The 24650-nt window shown below is 40.3% G+C and overlaps 1 protein-coding gene across 3 annotated transcripts in view; it reads left to right on the top strand.

Annotated features, from left to right (window-relative positions):
- BAHCC1 (BAH domain and coiled-coil containing 1) overlaps positions 1–24650 on the top strand; it is a 683113-nt gene that overhangs the window by 406584 nt on the left and 251879 nt on the right. For all 3 annotated transcript variants that reach the window (XM_069655151.1, XM_069655152.1, XM_069655150.1), the window contains exon 14: positions 15686–15814. In XM_069655151.1, coding sequence (XP_069511252.1) covers positions 15686–15814 — 129 coding nt within the window. The remainder of the gene's footprint in view (positions 1–15685; positions 15815–24650) is intronic.

The following is a 24650-nucleotide window of genomic DNA, read 5'->3' as shown; positions in this document are numbered from 1 at the left end:
TTGTCACCTCAGCATCATTCTGATGGCTCCGTGTTGGCCGGCGGGACCGTGGTTCTCGGAGCTTCTCAGCCTCTCAGACAGGCCACCCATTCACCTTCCGATGAGCCCAGCTCATCTTCTGGTACAACAGGGGGGCATGGTCATCCACCTCGCCCCACAGAAATTAGCCCTCGCAGCATGGTTCCTGAGCAGGTCACGCTGAAGCACCTGAGCCTATCACAGGCTAACCTAGAAATCATTCAGGGAGCTAGCAGCAAGGCTACCAGGAGCCAGTACAAGAGTGAATGGACTATGTTCTGTCACTGGGTGGACTCTAAGGAGAGCGGCCCCCTTACGTGCACACTGGATGATGTGCTCTCCTTCTCTGCACACCTTGCTCACTCAGGTGTGCAGGTGGACACATGCCGCACCTATTTGGCAGCCATTGGGGCCTACAGAAATTCAGAGGAGGAGGTCTTCTCCTCTTCCAACCCGATAGTCAAGAGACATTTGGCAGGCCTCTACAGGCTCTACCCAGCCATCAAAAAACCACATGCTGTGTGGGACCTCAATGTAGTGCTGGGCGCCTTGGGGCACAATCCCTTCGAGTGAATGGCGTCCGCGGACATCAGGCTCATCACCATTAAGACAGCTCTGCTAGTGGGCCTCACCTCTGCTCGCAGAATCAGCCAGCAGAATCAGCCAGATCCAGGCTTTGTTGGCCTCAGAAACCTATACGACCTTTCACAAGGATAAGATGGCGCTACAGACACACCTACCTAAGGTACCCTACGCTTTCCATCTACATTTTTTGCTGACCCTAAAGACGAGACTCAGAGGGTCTTGTACTGTCTGGATGTCAGACCAGCTTTGAAATTCAATCTGGACAGGACCAAGGGCTTCCGCAAGTCGGATGCACTGTTTGTCATCTTCAGGGGGGGGGGGTCAAGGCCGGGGTATAAGGGATCCAAGGCCTCTATAGCACGGTGGAGGAACAGTGAAGAACAGAGTCACTGAGTATTTGGGTTGGGGACACTGTGCAAATGATATAGTACAGGACGACCTTACAGATATTCTGGACAAAGGTCCCACAAGGAAACTGTACTGCCTTTCCATTCTGCACATGGAAACACTATCTTGAAAAATGGTCAGAAGCCTGATCCCAATCCTGCTGTCAACAAGGAGTTGGTAAGGAAATATAAACAATGAGAAATGAATCCTGATTTTCTCTCCAGGCACCCTACGCCTGAGAGCTTGGTGGTACAAGCGTCTACTTACATACTTATCCATCCATCCCACATTATAGGGATGACAAAAAATATGACATGCTAGGGAAAAGGGTGTTGTGGAGAATCCTTCTGATCCCCCACTAAAACACTGCCTAAAGTCTCCTCCCAAGGGGGCCAGGAGAGGGCAGACGCCTCCTGATCCCAATCCTATGGGTGGTGTACTGCCGGAGGATCACCTGGTTGGAGACAAGCCCAGGAAGGCAGGGGATTTCAAAGGATGAGACACAGTACTTTTTAGGGGGGAAGCATTTGTTTATTCCAACATAGAGGAGGAGTACTGCATGTCCCGGAATCCCTCAGGTACTGTGAAGAAGAAGAGGGCTAAAGAGACATGCAGGAGCTCAGGTCAGGCAGGCAAGCCTAATTGCTTTTGGCAGGGTCAGGCAATTATTTATAAGGGCCTATACCTGAAACCAATTAACCCACCTGAGAGGCATAAAGGGCTGCTGCCGTTAGGAGCAGTAGAAAGAAGCTGAAGTGGGAGCTGGAAGGTTGGCAGTGGCAGAAGGAGTAGAGCACGAGGATGGCAGTTCACAAGAAAGTGTGACCACAGAAGGGACGCCAGAGTAGAAGGGCAGATTTTACCTGCAGACTCTGAGTTGGTCCTATGCTAAAAAACCCTGTTTCGCTGTGGCAGCATTGGAAGAGAGGTTCTGCATCCACCAAAGGCCCGTGTGCAGAAGCAAGCCGAGGTCCCAAAAGTGCCTGCAGCAAGCAGTAGTAGTCGAAAGTAAGTCAGGAAGCAGAGGCAGCCCACAGTTACAGTGATTGTGGAGTTGGGAAAGTGAAGCTCCGTACTCCAAATCAATTTACATACCTTGCTGGTAACAGTAGCCAGCTTTCTTAACACTTGCATGCATAATTGAACTAGATAAACGTATTCGTAGACGTGGGAAGTCCTATTAACACAGGAAATGTAGCACACAATTAAATATCAAAGCTGAAACACCTCGTGTTGTAAATGCCTTTTCTTTTTCCATTGTTAAGCAAAACCTGATGCCAAGCGATCGCGTGCCTCTTGTTAATAGAAAGAACGCTGCCGGTAAAGCTCAAGATTCTTAATTGTCTCTCCCAAAGCGTTACAAGCCACATATTGAGAAGTAGCACTTGAAACATTGTGTACTGAATACCTTGGAGGCTAAGAAGCTGACCAAAAGGTGGGAATGCGTAACTTTGAAGTGGCAATTCAAAGGTAAAATGAAATTGTGTGTGCCTAATTTCATTTTTTTTGTGAAACTAATCTCTTGTAACATCACAAACAATGAAGCAGTAGTTATACAAGCCGTAGAATCTGAGCAGAGAACAAGTACAGCCAAAGCCAATAGCCCAAACTCTATTACAGCATATCTAGCTTCTTAAAGAACTGAACCATATTGCTTAAGAGTTGTTTAAGCTGTGTTACCTCAGAGACATACAAAACTAGGGGTGACAACGGTTATCCAAGGTTGTAAAGAGTGGCACTATAGCCATGGGATAGTCACTGAAGAAACAGTGTCCTTGAAGTTGGGAAAGGGAGCTGGGTACTTGTTCAACACAGCTGTATTTTGTAACTACAAGGCGAAAGGAAAGGCAAAGAGACTGTCCTTTCTTGTGACACAAGAGACTAGAGTGCCTTGCCAACCTGTAGAGGTCGAAGAAGTATTGTTGAAGTTGGCTAAAGATTTTAAAATTGTAGCAGTATATTTTTGGTTGTTAGCTACAAGGCGGAAGGAAAGGCAAAGAAGCTGCCCTCTCTTACCACACGAGAGAGAAGAGTGCCTTGCCAACCCATAGAGGTAGAAGAAGTCTTGTGGAAGTTGCCTAACCTTATAAATTGCAGTTGCAGCAGAGCAGCAGTACTGTGGTTGTAAATATAAATTGTCAGAACTGTATTTTTTAAATGTTTATTTATTTGTGCCGCGCCATAGCCTGCAGGCATCATGGTGCAAAACAGACAACATAAAGCTAAAAGGGCTGATAGGGAGCTAGTTTATTCGAACAGAGTTGTTTTCAAATTTTTTCGGAAAGTTCTGTAGCTTTCCTCTGATCGCATAGATATAGAAAGTTTATTCCATTTACTTTTTGCTCATCCTCAGGCTCTTTTAGCTTTTGGTATAACAAGAAGGTGTGTGGTACTTGAGCATAGATTCCTGCTTGGGGAATATTTTCTTAGTGTTTGTTTTAGGTAATGTGAAGCCTCTCCATATAGGCATATATGGGCCAGAGTCAGTGTCTTAAATTGAATTAGTTTCTCTACAGGCGACCAATGAAGCTCCTTTCTGTAGTGTGAAATATGTTCTTTCCTAGTAGCATTGTAGATTATCCTGATGGCGTGTTTTTAACCTTCTGTAGCTTTGAATGTTCTTTTTGCTTGCTCCACATAATAAGGTGTTGCAATAGTCCAGCCGGGGCATGATTATGGTTCGAACTAGAGTTTCACAGTTTTTACGTGACACTAAAGGATTTATTTTGTCTTAAGATTTTAAGGTGGTAATGTGCGTTTTTAGTCACGTAATTGACATGCGGATCTGCATTGAGGGATGCCTCCAATATTGTGCCTATAGTTTTCACTTTTTCAACCACCTTGATGGCGCTGGTATCTAGTGTAAAGATTGTGTAAGCTTGGTCCAACTGTTTTCTGACCTGGCTAGTTCCAATGATCATGAGCTCTGTTTTAGAGCTGTTTGGACACATCCAGTTTTCAATCATCCACTCCTGGATGATCGAGTATATGTGATTGAGGGATGTTGTATCTTTTGCATGGTCACAACCAAGATCCATGGTGAGCTAGAAATCATCAGCATAGTTGTCGAAATAAAAGTCCATATTTGCAGGTTCATCACATAAGAGCCTTATGTAGATGTTAAATGCAGGCCCCTTGTGGTACTCCATATTTGATGGAGATGGGGTCTGAGCACTCAGTACCCCAGCATATCTTGGATGTTCTTTCATTCAAAAAGGAGCATATCCATTCTATGGCTTGGCTTGAGCATTTACCAATACCAGCCATTGTTTCCAGTAGTCTGGCGTGGTCTAGGAGATCAAACTCCGCTGAGAGATCTAATAAAATAAGTAGGCCCGTTTTACCCACATCTATATTTCTTAGCATTTGCGTGTGCAGGTTTAGCAATGCACTTTCTGTCCCATAATGTCTACGGAAACCAGATTGTTTGTAATGAAAAATAGCGCCAGATTCAAAGTGAGCCTGTAGTTGGATGGTTGCTGCCTGGACCAGTATTTTTTGTAAAAAAGGGTTATTGGTTATTTGTCGCAAGTTTGCTGGGCACTGAGTCCTGGCTTCTTAACAATGGGTGTGACTGCTACTTCTTCGATAGAAGTGGGAACTTTCTTATGTAGGAAGGAAGCATTTAAGAATTGTGTAAAGAAAGGGGCAAAGATGCTGATGTTTATAAGAATGATCTTGGTTGGAAGGAGGTCCCGTATACAGGAGTTGGCCTGATGTTCGTTAGCATTTGAGTAGTGTCAGCAATAGTCATGGCCTGAAAGCCAAATTTAGGCATGGTATTAGTGTTCTCGATGTTGGTTTCCGTCGCTTGTTTTGGAGGTGTCTTTATAATATTTATAATATTTTGTGAATTTATTCGCAGGCTAATAAGAAATACTTTTTGCACATTTTCACAGTCTTCCTTGTTAGGGTTAATGTCTTTAATGAGGTTGATGGGTTTTTCCCAAGATCGGTATAGCTCAAAGAGTTTTTTTGTGTTATGTCTAGCTTGTTCAATCCGTGCGTCACAGTGGATTGTTTTGGCCTCGAGAATCCTTGTCTTGTATTTTCTTTCTATACATTTTCCATTTATATCTATTATCAATATTCAGATTTTTTTGCCCATAAGCACCCGGCTTGTTGTTTTTCCTGTTTTAAGATCTGTAGGTCAGGGGTAAACCAGTCTTGTTGATTAGGGTTGGTCCCTGATGGTCTTTGTCTTTAACGGCGCTGTGTTGTAGTAGTTTGGTGATTTGAAGCTTGTACATTTCTGCAAGTCTGTCTGGAGGATCTAAGTCTGATGATTAGTTCATGACAGCTTGCATACAAGTTTCTAGGTTTCCTGATTTGAGTTTGTTATAATTCCGGTTTAGGATTTTCTTGGGTAACTCAAGAAGTAGTTTTTTGGTTGATTGTGCATTTGACCTTACAAAGTTCTAACCAAATGCTTGGTTTAGTGTTAAAGTCGCGTATGGCCATATTTCGAATTTCCACCCAGTCCAGGATATGGCCTCCTATGTAAGTGGGTTTATCGTTGTGTATTGTTAGTTCTGCATCTATAAGTTGTTGTTCCAGCTCAAGGGCTTCTTTGTTCTTGGCATCCCCTTGCCACCGGTTCAAATCTCCTAAGAGTATGGTAGAGGAGTTTGGACGATTGGAGGAGTTAAGTAAATGGCTCAGGTCTTCATTAAATGATGGCATATCAGTAGGTGATCTATAAATTAGAACAATGTTCATGCAGGTATTACTAGTCAGAGTTATTTTAGCGTAGAGGGCTTCACATCCCGTCCATTCGATCTGAGATTCAAAAATACAGATTTCCTCCCTACTTATAATTGCAACTATTCCCTGTAGGCGATTCTTGTTAATCATTTTATACCTGGGAGGGGTGGCTAAATCAATACAGGGGCCACTGCTTTCTTGCAGCCATGTCTCTGTGAGACACAAAATATCAATCCCATTGTCAAGGATGTAGTTGTGTATGTCCAGTGCATGTTTAGACAAGGACTGTGTATTAAGTAAGGACAGTTTTAAAGAGTCAGGCCTTTGCTTTGTGGTTTTATTGTGTGATGCTGAGCGAGAAACTCCTTGATTGGTTTTGGGGGTGTCTGTAATGGAATGTCCATTTGCTATGGAGATAAGCTTGGCATCGGACAACATAGTTCCTTGTGACTCGCACACACTGCTGGTATGGATGTGATTTCATGAAAGCGTCCTATATCGGCAGGGCAAGAAAGAATCAAGAAATGAGCTATGAAGAGTCTTACCTAGAATGACACGAGATTCTGGCACCACTCCACTGTGTACAACGCGGATCTGCGCAGAAAAGCACAAACGCGCTGGTGCTATCACAACGAAAATGAGAAAATAAAGCCCAGCGCTTGCAGGGAATTGTAGTTTCAGTAAACTACAAAACACTGAAGTGTAATGTCAGCCTTTCAGAGGTACCAGAAGTTGTATATATATCGATAAAGGTCTTACAAATCTAGATATCAAATTAGGTGTTCTAATATGAAGGTATACACAATTTAGATGTAAAGATATTAGCAATTTCTCAGTATAGCAGAAAGTTGGTTCCTAGCCGTTCTTTCAAGGCGTGATAGCCCTGCACAATGAAAAGGTGGTATTAGTCAAAAATGCTATCAGATTCAGCACACTCTAACAAGCTGAAAACTAGAAGGATTCAAAGTTTGCCCTGTCTTTCCTATCAAACACACGCTCAGTCAGACGCAGTGATAAAAAGTAAACTTTGGTAACTGTAGCAACAGTATTTAAATGGCGCAGACCAGCCCAAACGTGCCGGCGTAGTTGTATGAAGCAGAAGCCAAAAGTTAACTGTGGGGCAAGGGAGCCTGCCCTCACAGTTTCATCAAGGGAGTTGCTGAAGATGGAGCAATTTCTAAGCAGAAGCATCCTGACAAAACTGTATATAGCAGACGTGCAGAAGTTGCAAAACAGAAGAGTTGTTAAGCAGAAGTGGTTTGTTTGTCTTGAACTTATTCCATCTTTTCCTGGAAAAAGGCTATCCAGGAACTCCATATTTTCATTCAGTGAATAAAAACTGCTACCAGTGGATTTTTGTTTGTATGAACCTTCGTTTATTTGGAACTTTCCTTTTCCTTGGGGGAATCGACTTTGGGAATTTTCTGGGGGAACAAGATCTGCCCAGAACAAGAAGACGTCATCCAAGACACTGGTTGTTTGCTAACCGTTCATTTATATTGTTTTCCTGTTTATTTAATTGTTATTGTTGTTTAGTGTGATGGTTAGTATTGTGAATGCTAGAGAAAACGGGAGTATGAGGTAGGTGACAGGATTTATCTATACAACTTTCAAAGAAAGCAAGCCAAAGAGAAGAAGTTTTTACCTTCTTGGTGAGGTGATTTTGAGATCACAGAAAAGATTTCTCCTGTCGCCTATAAGATCCGAATACCAAAAGGGCATATGGTGGAGGAAAAATGAGTCCATATTAACCAACTGAAAAGCTGTCACCCTCAGCCAGCGTTGATAACGATTGAGGAGCCATCTAAAGTCAGAGCTGAAGAGAATGGTGAAGAATGAAACCTGATGAACAAGAAAAGGAAAGGAATGAACAGGAAGATTAACAGGTAAGTAAACAAATGAGTGTGCTAGAGACTGAATGAAAAAGTAACATGTAGCACGTAAACATTTCAGGATAGGATGTATTGCTTCAGTAAAAATGTGTTTCTCTAAGTGTCACTAAATCAGCTTTTCTACCCCTTTCTCTAGTTCATTAAATAAACAATTATTTCCAGGACCTGTGGAATGTTAGAACAGGTTCTTCCAAGGAAATCTCTTGAAGGAAAAGAATGGAGTTGGAATGAGCAAAGGGGGAAATTTGTAGGGAAGTTTGATTCATGAGAAATGATGCAGAGCAAGGCATCATTTTAAAATCAGTATTTAAGCTGCTGCCTGCACACAGCAGTTGGGAAGCACACATGCAAACAAAATGTGCAATATTTTGCAGCCACTCAAACTTTTAACTGACAGGGCCTGAGATGAACATTTCACGTACCAAAAAATAACCTTCCACTTTGGTTAAAATGGGGAACTGCCTGATCAGAGAAGAAACAACATTATAAAGAAAGAAAAACTATATTTTATGCTGCTCTGTTTTTGAGAAAATGTAAAATCAACGGAAGAAGAAAAGGCACTTTAAAAGCTGCAATTTTCACTCAAACCAACTTTAAATGGAGCCATCACTGAATTCTGACATATTAGGAATCCTTTCAACTCACAAAGACCCACCCACTCCAGCATATAGAATGGGAGGACAGATACTTTCCCTTCCGGAGCTAATAAACTTGTTGAAGCCTGCCCACTGCAGATAAGGATCCTCCTTCAAATAGGCGAAGCAAAACCAGACCATGCTATTAATTTTAAGTGTTGAATTCTTTTACTTTCCCTGTGTATATGTTAGGGTGGAGCATTTAAAAATAAAATTGACATTTTATTGTATCTGTTTTAATGCTCCATTCCAATCCATTAACACAAAAAGCCTTCCTGAATGAAAGAATGTAACACTTGACAGGACTACAGGTCTGGAAACATTTCAAGAGGAGACAAAACTAACACTATAACACCACAGATATTCAAACCACAAAGGCTATTTTCATCAGCCAGACCCTCAGCCATCAAAACCATATGAGCCAGGTCTGAGTCAACAGGAGCAGGTTTCTAGGCCTGACTCAATAGAAAATAAATACCATGTGTCTTTGTATCTAGGCAGGAGAACTGAAATTGTAATGCAATAGTGTGGTATTAAAGAAAAAGCCCTTTAAATGACCATTGAATTGTTTATATAGCCTGTATCTCTGGAACCGAACATCTTAGAGAACTCATTTTGGTGTCGTTCAGCTCAAAAGATTCTATTAGATGGACCAAAACAATTTTTTTCAATGCAGTTTTAATATATAAATTAGGCATATGTACATTTCCTTGCGACAAAACAGTGCATCTCAGCGCCCCATATATCCTAGTGTTCACAGTGATAACCCCTTTATATTGAGATAGAAAAATAATTTGAATATAAATGTGGAAGTGAGTTAAAGGGAAAAATCTATATTCGTGCTATAATGATAAAACCTAATCAATTGATTTGTGCCAGAAAGAGGAATCTGGTGAGCACATTATTAAAGTGGTCAGATAGATGGAATTTAAAGTTTCAGTATTTGATACATTTTAATGCAAGTAATCTCTGACATTACATCATATTAAATTGTCACGAAACTGGGTGTAGAAGTTACTCCCATTGACTGCACCCTTCATTAATATGCCCAATGATTACCAAGGAGGAGTATTGTGATGTAACTTTGAGAATATGTTCCAATCATATACATTGACCACTTAGATTGGGGAAAGTGACACACCTCAAAAAGGTGGAGATTCTGTTCTGTGTAAGATTCAACACACTCACTGAAAAAGGGACGCTGACAGTCTCGCTCGCTCACTCACTGACTGACAACAGGAAGCAGAAGGAATAGATTGCTCTCCTTTTGGACCCGTTTTGGGTTCTTACTAAAGCCCTGAGAGTGATCTTCTTCACTGGAAGAGGAAACCGAAAGGTTGTGGAGAAAAGCTAATCCTAACTTACTGGCTGATCCCCTCCTTTTTCTGGAGGGGGAGAATTAAGGCAGCCATTAAGATGGAGTGCCCATCTGTCTGTGATTCAGCCAAAAGAAATCTGGATGTGAGTATTATCTAAAAGGGAAATAATCTTGTGGGGAATGTTCAGGGCATCATTTCACCAAAATGCCCGGGGTAGCGGATGTGACATCACACGACCCTTGGCCTCCACAAGTAGATCACAGGAAGTGATGTCATTTGACCCCACCCCAAAATGACACCACAGCAAGTGATGGCACACAACCGTACACCACTTGACATCACAGGAAGTGGCATCACATACCATTGTCCCTCAGTACTGTAAGAACCATATGGTTACGATATCACTGTAAAGTGTTATACATTTCATAAAAGAATGGATCATCATATGTAGCATTATTATCAGTGTGTCAGGGCCCATATTACTACAGGAAGTGTATGAACCCAAATCACCTCTTTAGGTGGATCCATCCGGCTATTTCTAATTGACTAGAGAGCGAAATTAGAGTCTGGGTGGTCAAAGGCGGATAGTCAGTTATAGGGATAGGGGAAAGCTAGGATAGAAGGAGAATATTTCACCACAAAACATATGTTCTTATGTTCGATGGTACACAGAATAGTCTTCAATGATTTGGGAATTGACCTTTTGCATTGTTTACTGATTAAACAAGTTACCTACAGGGTAGCCTCTCAGTACGTTGTGTTGTGATGTACTTTTTGTGGCTCTTTAATAGACTACATTATTTCTGCAAGAAACAGCCAGACTTCAATATTTACTTCAGAACATAAGTTTTATGTTTATTTGTACTGTATTTTGTATTTTATGTTAAGTTTCTTGTTACTGAATTATATATGTGTAATTGCAAAATGTCATTTGATTGTTTTCTAATGCAAATTATAAAATTTAAATGTTTGTGTATACTTTTCTATTTTGTTAGTTACTTTTTTATTTTATTTTTTAATGTAGGTATATATACATTTCATGTATAATTTGTTTTTAATTTAGTATTTTCGTATTATGAAAATATGTTATGGATTGTTTGATGTATTAACGGTGTACATTTAATTAACTTTTTAATAGTTTCACTTTATAAAAATGGTTTGTAAGCATATCATTTAATTTATTATATAATAATATTTGATGTTTTTAGGTTGATGGGTGGGTTAACGTTACCATTATATTTGATTTTAAACATATTTGTTTAAATGTATTGATAACATATTTTTATGTTGTTTCCTTAACATTATTATTTGTAATGTTTGTAGACTTTAGGTTTTTGTTGGTTTGACCTTAACTCTTATAAAAAACAAATTATTCCCTGTGTTTTTTGAAGGTTTTGTAATTGTTTGTGAAATGTTTTAAAATATTATTTAATTTATAAATGATTTGTTATAATGGATTTAATTGAAATAAAGGAATGTTTGTTGTATTTTTTATGTAAAGGTTTAAAATGTAAAATATGAATATTTGTGAAAATGTAAGTGGGATTTTTGTGACGGCCTTCATATCACTCCTTAAAGCCGTCCCTTACCTCCAATGTTCATAAGAACCTTTGAAAAAGAATCCAATAAAAACAAATTTTACATTTTTAAAATCCCAATTAGAATTTATTTATGTATGATAGCATTTAAAAATAAACCAATTAAAGGTTCTCCAAGTTATAATATGAATACCTTTATGTACTTGTTAAATGTGTTTTGGTATCTTTACGAGAATCGCCAGAAATTGAGGAAGTATGTAAAAGTAGACTTAATTACCATTTATTAATATTAAAATAATATATATTTTGAACTTTTTTTGTTTTATTGCTGTTGATAGTTTTACCTTTTTCTAATTACTAAAAACTATTTTTAGTGGTAGTATGTTTGGTACAATATAAAGCAACATTTAAAATTATATTATGCATTTTTTATATTAATGGATACATTTTTATAAATTGGTATGAAGTGTATTTGCTTTGTTGTATTTTTTATTAATGTTTAAACTTATATATAGATTATGTGTTACATCTTTGTTTTATAAATATTATGTTACCTACGTATTATAAGTAATTATATTATATATATAACTATTATATATTATAATTATATTAAAGTGGTACATATATTCGATCAGGGCTCAAAATTAAGGTTGGATAAGCAGGGGCTAAAATCAACTCCTGGGTATCCATCATTAACCAGGATTAACTAGTGACCAGAAGCAACCACTGGGGAACGAGGAGCTAGTACATAGCTTTCCACAAAAAAACTTCCACATAAGATAGAGATAGATTGTTTTGTCCATTTTGTGTGATTCCTTATGTTTTAAATGTTATTGGCTACAAGAAGGCAGCTACCATCTATCCTCAAATTCTAACCCTGTATGTTGGATTTACATTTTTTAAATATATCATTTTTTTGGCTGTATTGTTTGTTTACTATAATTGTGAGCGTGTACAAAATATGCTTAAGTGTATTTTATAGTTTTATATTATTTATATATTTAATATATGTTAATATATGTAACTTCATTTTATAATAGATCATTTTAACAATGTATTATAAGGTATTATGTAAAATACATAGATATATTTTTTGAGAGTTTTGAAAAATAAGATGTTTGTGGCTCAATTTATAATTATTTAAAATAAATTAAATGTATTTTACTTTGGAAATTTGATTGTCATACATCTATTATTAATATACACATATCTTATCAAAACGCAACAGCCCACATTTATAAATAAGCAACAAAATACAAATTGGAAATTGCAAATTAGTATTTTCATATGTATGCTATTTGTAAAAACACCTGGCTTGAATAAATATTTACTTTTTTAAAGTATGTCTTAATTGATGATATTTTAATTTGTGCAGAAGAGTAGCAGTATTTGTTTCTCCTACTGCAATTTCTGTTCCACATTTTCAGTAGCCTAAAAAGTTATAAGTAACACTCTAAATCAATGCTTGGTAAATTTGGAAGTGACACACAATCACCAACTTGATATGTTTTGGGAAGGCACAGTTTCATGTCCTTTTTCTACTGTTAGTTTATATATGATTTCTTTTAGTATTTTGTTTATTAATTGTACTAACTACAGTGTAACTGTTTTTTTAAATTGATGTTTGTCTGGTTGTTTTCTTTTTTTTATAAACATTTAGTAAATATATCTGCTCATGTTTATTTCACATATGTGCTCACATTACTGAATTTCCTAAATTATATTTTTGAGGGGTACCCCTTTTTAATTTTGCTTTGCAGATGGTGCAAATTACTTGAGTAACATTTCACACATCATCTGGTTCAGGAGTTTCATAGTATTTCCAAATTCAAGATCGTATTGTGCCAAATGGAATTGTTCCAGAGGTAGTTATATTTTTGTGATGTTGTTTTTTTAGTTTTGCTAGTAACAGCACTTGAAATGTCTTGCTACTGTCATACTGATATTTGTTCAGTTGTTGAACTTTCTGCTGTATAAATTAAAGAAGTACCAGTAGTAGGTACATTGTTTATTTTTTTTTGGCGGCCACCCTACATTTATTTGTTAAAATACTAATACTTTAAATTGAGACGTTTTTAGTTGTTTGATGATGTTATAGATGTTTGCATTGGCACATCAATTGTTTTATTTTTAGGTATACGTGAAGTTTTTGTTTTTGAAATGGAAGTAGTCGAAGTGCTACAATCTTGTTGTTTTTTTGCTAAGTTAAAGTACTTTACGCTCTTGAATTGGTACCGTTTGTAGTATGTAATACATCTCTTTGTGCCACTTCTATAATGATAGTTTGTACTTTTGAAATAGTAGTAATAATAGGGAAAGTATTTGTGTTATTTTGGGGACTTTGTGGACTTTAAACTGTTGGACTAGTAGTATCTTTAGTATAAATTGATGCATCTTTTGTTTTATTTGGTGTAACAGCACTTTCAATTTTTGAAACAGTGCTAGAATGAATTGGAGAAGTTTGTACCGTAGAAATGCATTCACATTTAGACGGAGTACTTTTAATTTATTTTAATTTGTTGACTTTAGGTGTTTCGCATTGGTGAATGTAAATGATGAATTGTGGAACAGCCATAACATTGGGAGTATTAAAAAGGCTATTACTATTTTCACTTGTTTGTTTTAAAGGACTTGTGGATACTGATGGAAAACTTTCAACCGGTGCAGTAAATAATGTTGTTTCCTTACTCACTTGTTCTTTTAAAAATATATCTTTGACTACTTCTTTCTTCTATGACATTACTAATAGTTAGTACAGTTGTAGTGTCATCAGTGGTAATGTTTATTTCAACTTCCTGTTGGCTAGTGATAGGTTTACTTTTATGTTCCCTTTTTTGTGTTTTTTTTACAGGAATGTTTGTGGTGTTTTTCAATTTTTTTTCTTTTACCACTCTCTGCTCATGCTTGTGTTTTCCAGTTGAAATTAAATAGCACAGGACAATTTGTTTATTAAAGGACCATGGGTGTCATTATGAGTTCAGTGGTGCGGCCAAAAATGGTTGTAAGGCAGTGGTAAGAGTTACCACTGCATTAGGGCTGCATTACTGCACCACAAAACTATGGGTTTGTAGGTAAGGTGGAGGAAAACACTGCAGCAAATTGCTGTAGGGAATTCTTCCATTTTACTGCTGAAAACGGACATTTTGGCAGAATTACTGCCAGTCGACTCCCTAAATGGTGGACTTCATAAATGGGGACTGACACTGCCATACCACCAATTGTAATCCAGTGGTAATAGCGCTGGATCATATGACAGTAACAGTAAATCCGTTCGGTGGAATCTTGGTGGATTTACCACCGAGAAACTACCAAACTTGTAATGAGACTCTGTGTGTTTTGTTTTTTTAATGGATTTTTATGTTTAAAGACAATTTTGTTTTTAGTGAGAAACTTCAATTTTGTTTTACTTTTGTTATAATTGCACATGGTTTATTAAATTTGATGTAAACGCGTTTGTATTTAAAATATATTGACACAAGACAATTTGATTTTACTTTTGTTAACTTTGCAAATTTTACTTCTCAATATTTACTTCTCAAATATTCTCAATATTTGGTTGTATTGTATTGTCATCTCTTAATACTGATGTTTCATCAATAGAAAACAAGACATTTTGTTCTATGTGTATGCTAATTACAATGTAATGAGTCACATTAGTTCATTTATTTATTAGTGTAAAATATGTAATATGTGAAATGTGACATATTACATGTATATGTTTGAATTACTATGCTTATTAGTTTAAGTGGACAGTTTTACAAGTGGTACATTATGTTTAATGTGGGTACGTTTTGTTATTTGTATGTTGATGTTATATGTACTGTTTAACATGCACATAAGTTGGAGCGTTACTATATATTTTAAGAATTTAATACGAGTTCAAAGGAAATTAGACATTGTACAAGTGTAACATTATTTATATATGCTGATGAGGTTATACATACTTTTTGGCCTATAGACCTGTTGAAGGTGTAAAGACTCACATGTATGAAGAGCTACCGAAATGACATTAAGCATACATGAGATTACTTGAGGTATATTATTTTAAGTAACATTATGTATACATGAATACGCTTATGATGCAAAGTGTACAGTTTACAAAACAGGCATTATGTATTATTCTATTCTTACTGTTTAGCATACACACTTGTACATCATAACTATAAGGACACTTGTTAAATATTAAATAGTTCTTGTTAGAAAAGGAGGACCACATAACTCCATGCCAGCAATCCTGCACTTCCATTTAATAAATAATGAAGACAATTGGTTTGTAATAATAACGCCTACCAGTGGAAACATGGTATCCCAGTTACATGGTGCCATGTGACTACCCCAGTTATGAAGGGCCTGGATTGGGTGTTGACATCAGCTATTGCTCTAGGATTGAAAAGTAGAGTTTCATCAATTTTCGTAGTGGATGTACTTAAAGCATGATTTTAAAACTCATAATGTAAACCAGCAATCCCAGATCTCAAGTTCTTCCAGTTTCCACTCAATGGTGTGAGTGAAATCATCCATTTAGGACTGTGAACCTTCTTGCTTTTCACACTCTGCTAACTGCAGACCTTACCACTAAATGTTCTTCTTTTTATCATATTTTCCAGGCGGGAAGAGAGTTCTCGCAGTCCTGCACGCCGTGGCCCGGGCAGGCCTCGGAAGCGGAAGCACAGCTGCACCTTGCCATCAATCCGACAAGTAAACCCGCAGGCGAAGTATGATGGCAAGAAAGTCAAGTAAGTTAATGTTACTTCCCTCAGCATTGTGTGCCTGCACAGCAGTTTTATGTTAGTAAGTGGCAGAAGGTATCTGCGTATCATATCTATTTTATTCATTCTGCAAGTGTGTTTGCTTTGTTTTACCACTTGTTTGTTTGGGGTGTATTTTGTTTGCAGAGGCTCTCTAATAAATCTGCTCATTATTTCTTTTTGCAACCTTCCTTAGTCCCTCTGCCCCATCACTCTGCATAATGTGACACAATATTATTTTGTCCCTTGACATTTATAGCGTGCAGCATCTGTGCAGACCCTGTGGTTTATGCAGACCCTGTGGTTTCATTTAGTTGGGAGTGCTAGGGCCTTGCAACCCTCCACAATACCTTCATTTAAGATTTAGGTATACAGTGTACAAGTGTTCTGGAATTATGGCCTTTTATGTTGTGGATCCCTATGTGTTGGACTTTTCCAACTTCCCCAACAATCCACTGTGCAGACAGTGGGCTCATGTGTTCTGTATTTAGGGTGTGTTTTTATGTGTGTGGTATTTGGGCATTTTTGATTATGCCTTGGTTAGCAATGTTTATGATCTGTTGTAGTCTGGAAGAGTCCCTCGCCTTTTTTTATGGGAGTTATTTAGGTGCTTATAGAAGGTCTGTGAAATCTTGAATGTCGACCTCCTCTTGCTAGGTGTTGGCATGTTGATTACTGTTTACTTTTGGGAGGTGTTTGGGGGTTGGATGTCTGTTTGTGCAGAGTGGGTGAGTGGCAGAAATGTTTCAGTATGGCTGCTTCACTATGTCTGAAAGACTACAGTACTTCCGCAGGTCGGGAGATTTAATTTTTGGGATCTCATATATTTAGCACAGTGAAATTGCCTACTGTCCACTGTGAGGTAGCATGTTATGGGTGTTTTGTGAATGCGTATACAGTGTTGGAACATGCAGTGCCTTTAAGACATACCTATGTCATTGGAGGAGGGTTAGTGGCAAGATTTGCAATTCTTTGTCACTCCCTGGTGTCGTAAGCAAATGACCACTTAGACACACAATTTGATACATAATCAAGAGCACCACTACCTTAGGCTGGAATACATATTAGTACACAGGGTGGTAGGACAGCCAATCAGGTTCCTTGTCTCCCGGGTTGAAACTGCTAATCTTAGCCCGCATTCCATGGAACCCAATGACTGCTTCTCTCGCCCTGCACTGCAATCTCTCCCCCCAAATCCCGTTTGTTGAATGAAAATAAATTGTTCTTAACGCCCCTGTTTTCCGGATTGGAAACCCGGGGTGCTATTAACCTTAAGACCTTCTCTGGCTGGTTAGTTCGTGTCTTATCACCAGACATGCTATTCATCACTGAAAACTGGTTTACTGATGACTTCAATCCCATCGCACACAAGGCCTTCCCACCTGGCTACTGCCTGCTTGTACATAACAGGCCTAGCTACCCTCCACAAACAACACATTTCAGTAATATCCACGAGAATCTACTTTGCGGCACTAAATGCCATTCTATTCTCGCTAAGTTCCAGCTCAGCTCTATCGTCACCCACCGTTTCCTTCTGCTATATAGGTCTCCAGGCTATGGCTGAAATTTTGCTGACTCTCTCTGTGACTCCCTCTCAACCACGCCGATCCAACACCCCGCGCTCACTTTGCTAGGAGTTTTCAACATTTGGTTTCAATTTCCTGACAACCCTGAGACTTCTAAGCGCTATAATTTCTCTCAAAATAGAGCATTCTGAGACAGAGTTTCAAAATTGAAAGGTAAGATTTAATTTGCGCATATCATACACTCGAGTGGACTTCAGGTTCATCTACGACCAGTATTTCATGGAGAGTGAAGTGAAGTGCCTAAATGGTTCACTGTGTCTCTTCTTATACAAAAATGAAGCCTGAATCAACATAGGTCATTAGTTATTCATTTGCAAAAGATAATAACACAAATATGTTCAGACTACATACACACTGTTACACCTAATCCCAGGAGGGCAGGACAAATTGCATAATCAACAGCTGTTATTGCTATGTCAAGAGTCTCCACTTTGCTTATGGCTTAATTACATGCTCTTTCCACCAGTTCACGGACAGTGACTTTTGTTTGCGGTTCTTAAACAAAGAACCTGCCTTCCCTTCCTTCCAACAATAGTCACCCTATTTGCACAACCTTAAAAAGATACCTTTTGTGCTTAAAACAAAATGGAAGGGCTGAACACTATGACTCAGGATTTCTCTAACCTCTGATAAGTGCAGTCAGTCTTTGCATAGTGTATAACTAAGAGAATTAAACCATATTGAAACATATTGAACAGGGTTTTTGATCACAAAAAGGGGATACGCTTAGGGCTAAGAAAATGCATATTATTATATTCTAACAGCCCCAGTTCTCACTACTTCACCTGATAATCTGGAAGCTCTCGGCCTAACACAATTGATTTCCCACCGACTCACATTGCAAGACACACCCTTGATGCACTATTGTGCGCATCAGGCATCGTCTCCCCACTCCCGCCTCACCACCTCATCTGGACTGATCACCATGCTATTCCCTTCTCACTTCAATACCACATCTCTATCCCACCACTTCCAGCAAACATCTTCTCAACCACCCCAGCCACCATCCCTCTCCGGAATAAAATCATCATCATCATCATCAACCCAGACCTGGCCAATTCCCTACTTCACACACTGCCTGTTCTCTCTCGCAAGGAGGGACACCGCTCCATTGATCTCTTTGACCAATGGCTCTCCAAAGCTGTGACCCCCCCCCTCACACCAACCCGTCGCCCCTCCCAACGATCAAGCCCATACTGAAAGTGGTACACCCCTTCCATTAAAACCCTCACACGTCGCCTAGAGCGAACTTGGAAGCCCAACCCTACCCACAAAACAAAATGGCCTTTGCAAGACTGAACAGAGCATATCTGTACGAAATAAAGAAAGCCAAATAAAAACACTATGGAAAAGGAATCTCCACCTCCAACAATCCATGCGGTGAACTCCACATAGTCCTAGCAGAATTCAACTCCCCTAGTTGCCTAGCCCTCCACTCCTCTAACTCACAGACTCTCAGCAATGAACTTTCCAACCACTTTCATAACATTGTACTTGAACGACTTTGTACCATAACCACAAAACCAGCTCTAATCTTCCCTCCACATCTTGCACTCTCTCAAACCCAATCTTTTCCTTGCCCTCCCTACCCACTTTCTCTTCATTCACACCTCTTTCCCAGATCAATTTCTGCAACCTGTTAGCACATACCCACCTCTCAGGCTCACCTGAAGATCCTTGCCCAACCCCCCTTCTAAAAAAACATCCTTACCTCCATCTGTGCTGGCATCGTAGCTGTTAGGACTGATTTTCTATACTGTGTCCTTGTGGACAGATGTATAGAAGGCCAACCTATATTGTGACAGGGACAACTCTGGGGAGCTGTAGCCAAACCAGTTTAGGTAGCAGTGACAGGCGGTCTAGGCTAAGATCTTCAGAGGTAGGTGTCTACAATGAGGTCACACAATGGGAATCACAAATTACAGTTATTACTTACTGGCCAAAGCACACTATGAAAAATGACTACTAGCAAGTAGAGTTATCACACAAGACTAACAAACATAGATAGAAATATACATTCACTTGTTACATATGAGAAACTCCTGCAACGGAAAGGTTAGATTAGTATTATGCACTCAAGGTCCACAGAGATGATGCCTAACTAAAATTACCCAGCCCTAAGTTGTCTGGGGCCTTCTGCCCAATAGTTCAGGTAAAGATTCCACAGAATCTTTGATTCAGGAAAAAATGCAGGTAGGATGTCTCGGTTCCCGTGAAGTGTTCTTAGTGTTAGGGTATAAGTACAACTAATTACCAAAAGTAGCCCCAACTTTCCAAGGTCTTGCGCAAGCAAGCGATGGGAAATCCAAAATTGTTAGAATAAAGGTTTATTATAAGCCTATTGATTTATAATGGGAGTATATGGGTAAGTTAGAAGCTCTGTACCTTACCCCTGTACTCCGATTCTTCTCCAGAGTTTGCAGGACAAAGGAAGAGGGTCCAAGGTTGCTCTTCCTGCCGAAAGTCGTAGTCGTCGATTCACATGGGTTGCAGGTTCTAGCTGACCTCCGATTGGTGTTTTTCACTGTTGCAAGGACTCTCAATAGAAGATTGCAGCAAAACACGATGCATGACCCCTCTCAAGACTGGACTCGGGTCAGGTAAGCTATTTCGGACAGTGGTCACCACTGCAAGGCGACGTAAAGGGACTGAACAGCCGTGGTCGGACTTTCCCTCCTATCTCGGGTCCCCTTGGTGCTAGGACACTGAATTTACGTAAAGGTCAGTCGCATAGTGCCAGCTGAGGGTCCCCTAAGTTCCAGATCGGAACTTGGAACAGTGTCACCTGCAGCACAGTAGCCCAAAATCGAAGCTTGTCAGCCACAGGACGGTTCCAGGGCTCTTCCGAAGGCTTCCTTTGGCAAGGCACCGAGCAGACATCCGGAATGAATGGTCCCTCCATTCCAAGAGTCACAGCTCCTTCGCAGGACTGCTAAAGATCACGAGCAAGCCAGGTCTCCTTCAGTCATGTCTCAGGTTTCTTCGCGGGTCTTACAGCTGGATAGGAATCTTGCCTCCTTCAGGTTGCTCCATTATCTCTTAAGAGTTGGTGCAGGGGTTCCCTTGTAATCCTAAAAGCCAGGTTAGAGCATCTGCCCTCACTAGCCAATGAAAGATGTAGCCTACACACACACACACACACACACTTCCAGTGGTCGCATCAGGAACATCATGCATACCATTCAGACATACTGAAACCATTTTGTGGATTGGGAACGGACAGTCCCAGCACACATCCTGCCAGCAAACACACAGAGCCCTCCAGTAGCCTGCCAAAAGCTTCTGCTTTCCCGGACACTGGAAGTCTTTATAAGGATTTTCCTGGCCTCTCAGGCCAGGGAAAAGACTAAAGAACAAGATGGCAAAAGGACAAACGAAAAAACTTTTCGCACGGCCATGTTTGACCAGTAGCCTCAGTTAGTAGCCAAACACAGTAAGGCTAAAACGAAAATTCCCAGAAAGTGGGAAAAAGTCACTGCTGTCACCAGCTTATCCTTTTAGCACACCTAGAGTAACCAAAAATCCTGTGAGTGTTAGTCTAAGGCAAAACAAAAATGTACCCCATTGTACTGCAGTGTAAGCTGCTTTGTACAATGATAAAAAGTTACCACAAGTGATACAAAAGTAACCAAATGTAGTAACACGACTAAGGGAAACAATGTTTCCCCGTACTGACAGCCTGAAGGACATGTCAGTTTCCCCATGACATATGAGCAAAAGCCAGTGTAGTGAAGGTTAAGGCTTCACTGCACTGTAAAAAGTACAGGTCAGATTAAAAAATAAAAGCAAAACGTTTGGGGGTTCCATAAAGATGGAAGGAAAGGTGCAGTAAAGAGTAATCTTTCCAAACACAAGCCCGCTCCATCATCAATAAATCCCTCTCATCTGGTACCTTCCCAGAGGCTTTCAAAACCTCTCATGTCAAATGGCTACTCAAAAAACCCAGCCTCGACCCACTCTCCCCATCAAGCTACCGCCCAATCTCCAACACCCACTTCGTTGCTAAACTAATTGACCACGCGGCATACAAGCAACTTATCCTCTTTACAGAAGTTAATAGACTCCTTGAGCCAGCCCAATCGGGGTTCCGACCCCTCTGTGGAATAGAGTCCTCACTGGTCTCTATCTGGGACCACCTAAAAAGAAATGCCAATTTTGAAGGATGTGCTGGTCTCATCATCCTGGATCTGTCCGCAGCCTTTGATACCATCGACCACACAATACTCAGGGACAGGCTCCTCACTCTAGGCACCAAAGATTCCACCCTTAATTGGATCACCTCATTTATTTCTAATCACTCGCAAATCATTCTCCTCCCACCTTTCTCCTCCGCCTGTCGCCCCGTCATGAAAGGGGGTGCCACAAGGAGCCTCCCTTTCACCCCTCCTCATCAACATCTACCTAAGCCCACTGCCGGCCCTCATCTGCTCTCACAACCTTATCTGCTACATTTACGCAGATGACACGCAGATCATTTTCAAAATTCGCACGACTCCAGCCTCCCCACTTCCCGACCTGGCCTCTTGCCTCTCGGATATCGACCTATGGATGACGTCCAACAACCTACTCCTTGACACGGGCAAATCTGAAATCCTAATATGCAGCAAACCTGCTCTGATTCCCCAAACTTTACCATGGCCAAAAGCCCCAGGAGCCCCACCTGCCGCCTCTACCTCTGTTTAAATTCTTGGATGGACCAGACCTATTTCTCTCCAAACAAATCAACTCTGTATACAGAACCTGCCACTTCCATTTGCACATCCTAAAAGAATCATTCCCTGTTTCTCTGTCTTCAGAGTCTCAGCAATACTGGCTATCATCATCTCCCACCTAGACAATGCCAACTCCCTCTATCTCAGTGTCCCAGCACGCCAGCTCACGAAACTCCAACGCAGCCAAACTGCTCTTTGACCTCTCGCCCAGAAAACATATCTCCCCAGCCCTCAGAGTACTGCACTGGCTCCGTATTAGCCTAAGAGCAACCTTCAAAGCCAAGTGCATCACACATTGAGCCCTCCATAATATAGGACCAGATTTCCTACAGATTATAATGCACTATCAACCCCCCAGAAACCTCTCCTCCAAGCTATTCCGCCTTACCACTCCACCAGAGTTGGCGGCTTGGCCTTCTCTATCTTAGCTCCCACCATCTAGAACACTCTTCATCTGGACATCCACTGCACCGAGAACTACCTTTCCTTAAAAAAAAGTCCTCAAAACCTGGCTATTTGCTGCATTATCCTGTAACCTGTCCATAACCTTCCAATTCCCAATCCGAGCACAGGAACACTCAGCACCAGACGACACCAGCCATTTTCGCTGCAGCCCCGACAGCGCAGCACCTAGCGGTGCTGGCTGTTATCGCGGCAACCCGGACCACATAAACTATCAAACGCCAATCATGACCCTGGTTTTCCACAAGCACCACCAGCTGAAACACAGTCCTTCATATCGTTTGTCACACTATGAAATGTCACAGGATTGATTAGTCACTGCACCTGGCATGTACAGGGAAAACAAGCAAATCACGCTCAAATTGGTTGTGATAGAATTGCCATCATCACACTTGGACAGATTGAGATGCACTCCAGGGAATTGTGTCTCATGCCAGAAGGCCAAGTGCGGGTTTCTTGTGCATTTTTCCGGGAAGGCAATTAAGAATTAGCCCCAGAATATCACTGGAAGGACTTGAGGTATGGGCGGGCATAGCGCACGGATGAATTATAGAATGGGTCGCCCATGGTTAAGGTAGCAATTGAGAAGGTTCAGGAAGCGCCAACTTCTGGGTAAATTCGCCATGCTAGCCACCTAGAAGCCGTGCTCCCCTTGTTGCAATTAGTTGAAGCATAGACTGTTGCTGTCGCTTATTGTTTTATCGCAGCCGCAAAATTCGACAGAAGAATCCAATACCTGATCGGGTGCATATACAACAAATCACAACCGAATCTGCTAGGTACGTATAATGTACAATTCCGGTACACACTGGCCGCAGGCATGGCTACCTGCACACATCATAATTCAGAAGGAACTATGACAAATTTGGTCGTGCTGGTCACATAATTCTCCACCCACTTATACCAGACTCTGCATCAACACCTCTGACAACAGTATGCAGCAAAGTCCTATGACAAATTTGGGCACACTGAACACATAGTGAGTCTCTAGCACTCACGCCATCTCCTGACTCCTCTGAGACCCACCCAATGTCTTTGTGGCCCATAATACCAAATACGGCTCCCACACCGATTCTATAAAGCTTAATTAGAACATTGGACTGTTGGCAGTTCCATTGCAGATAATGCACTTGCAGAGGCAAATAATGTTATAAGTACTTTTCCCCAGCATTCCATTACTTTTCCTTTTCCTCTCCTTGTTTTAAATAGAATATTCTATCCTTATTGATTAAATGTTGTAACAGCAATAATATCCTCTTTCTCTAACTGTTACTGTTTGTTAATATCCATTAGTCTTCATTAAACACCCTGGTAATGCCATCAGAATGCTGCATTATTGCTTAATTGAAGGTTGTCATCCTGAGCTAATCAGGATGCAGACTGTCCGGCAATAATCACCAGTAGGGCCACATATCCTCATGGCTGTAAAGATGGTAGTGGCAGCTCCATCTGCCTCCTGCTCCCCCCTTACAATTGTAACCATCTTGCTCGCATCCTTTGGTGGCCATGTATGAATGTTTTTCCATTTTACCCTAGCCAATGTTAGCACTGGGATAAAAGATTAGTTTGCAGGCCCCGCTTCCTGGCGCTGATAGAATAATAGCTCGACCTCCATGGGCAGTAGGTACACTTATGTGACCTTCTCCTTCAACTCTCCAGGATTTTCTGTATTGCAGGTTCTCTCCCTCTATATCTGTTTCTTTTTCTCTTTGTCTCTATACCCTTTTCTATTTCCTGATATTTCTCTATTGCACTCCCTCCCTTCCTACTTCTATCTCAGTATATTCTTCCTTTCTTGTTCTCTCTTCCCCTTATCTCTTTCCACTTCCAGTCTGTATCTCAAACTCTCCCCCATTATATTGCGTTATGAATCTCCAGTGGTCGGAATGGGCGGGAGCGGTGCTCCTCCACTTCTTTTTAAATTAAGTTTTACTGTTCTTATACTTTTATTTTAAAAAGAAAACATCCCAGAATTGTTTCATTTTAAAATAAAAGTGTAGGAAGCAGTTGAAACTTTCACTTCAGTGCACTGACCTTAAACAGCAGGCGCATTTGTTTGAGGTG

The sequence above is a fragment of the Ambystoma mexicanum genome, chromosome 3q (assembly GCF_040938575.1).
Source record: "Ambystoma mexicanum isolate Mex_15411 chromosome 3q, UKY_AmexF1_1, whole genome shotgun sequence".
Lineage (NCBI taxonomy): Eukaryota > Metazoa > Chordata > Amphibia > Caudata > Ambystomatidae > Ambystoma > Ambystoma mexicanum.
Note: the sequence above shows the minus strand (reverse complement) of the source record. Positions and strands in the feature narration are given on the sequence as shown.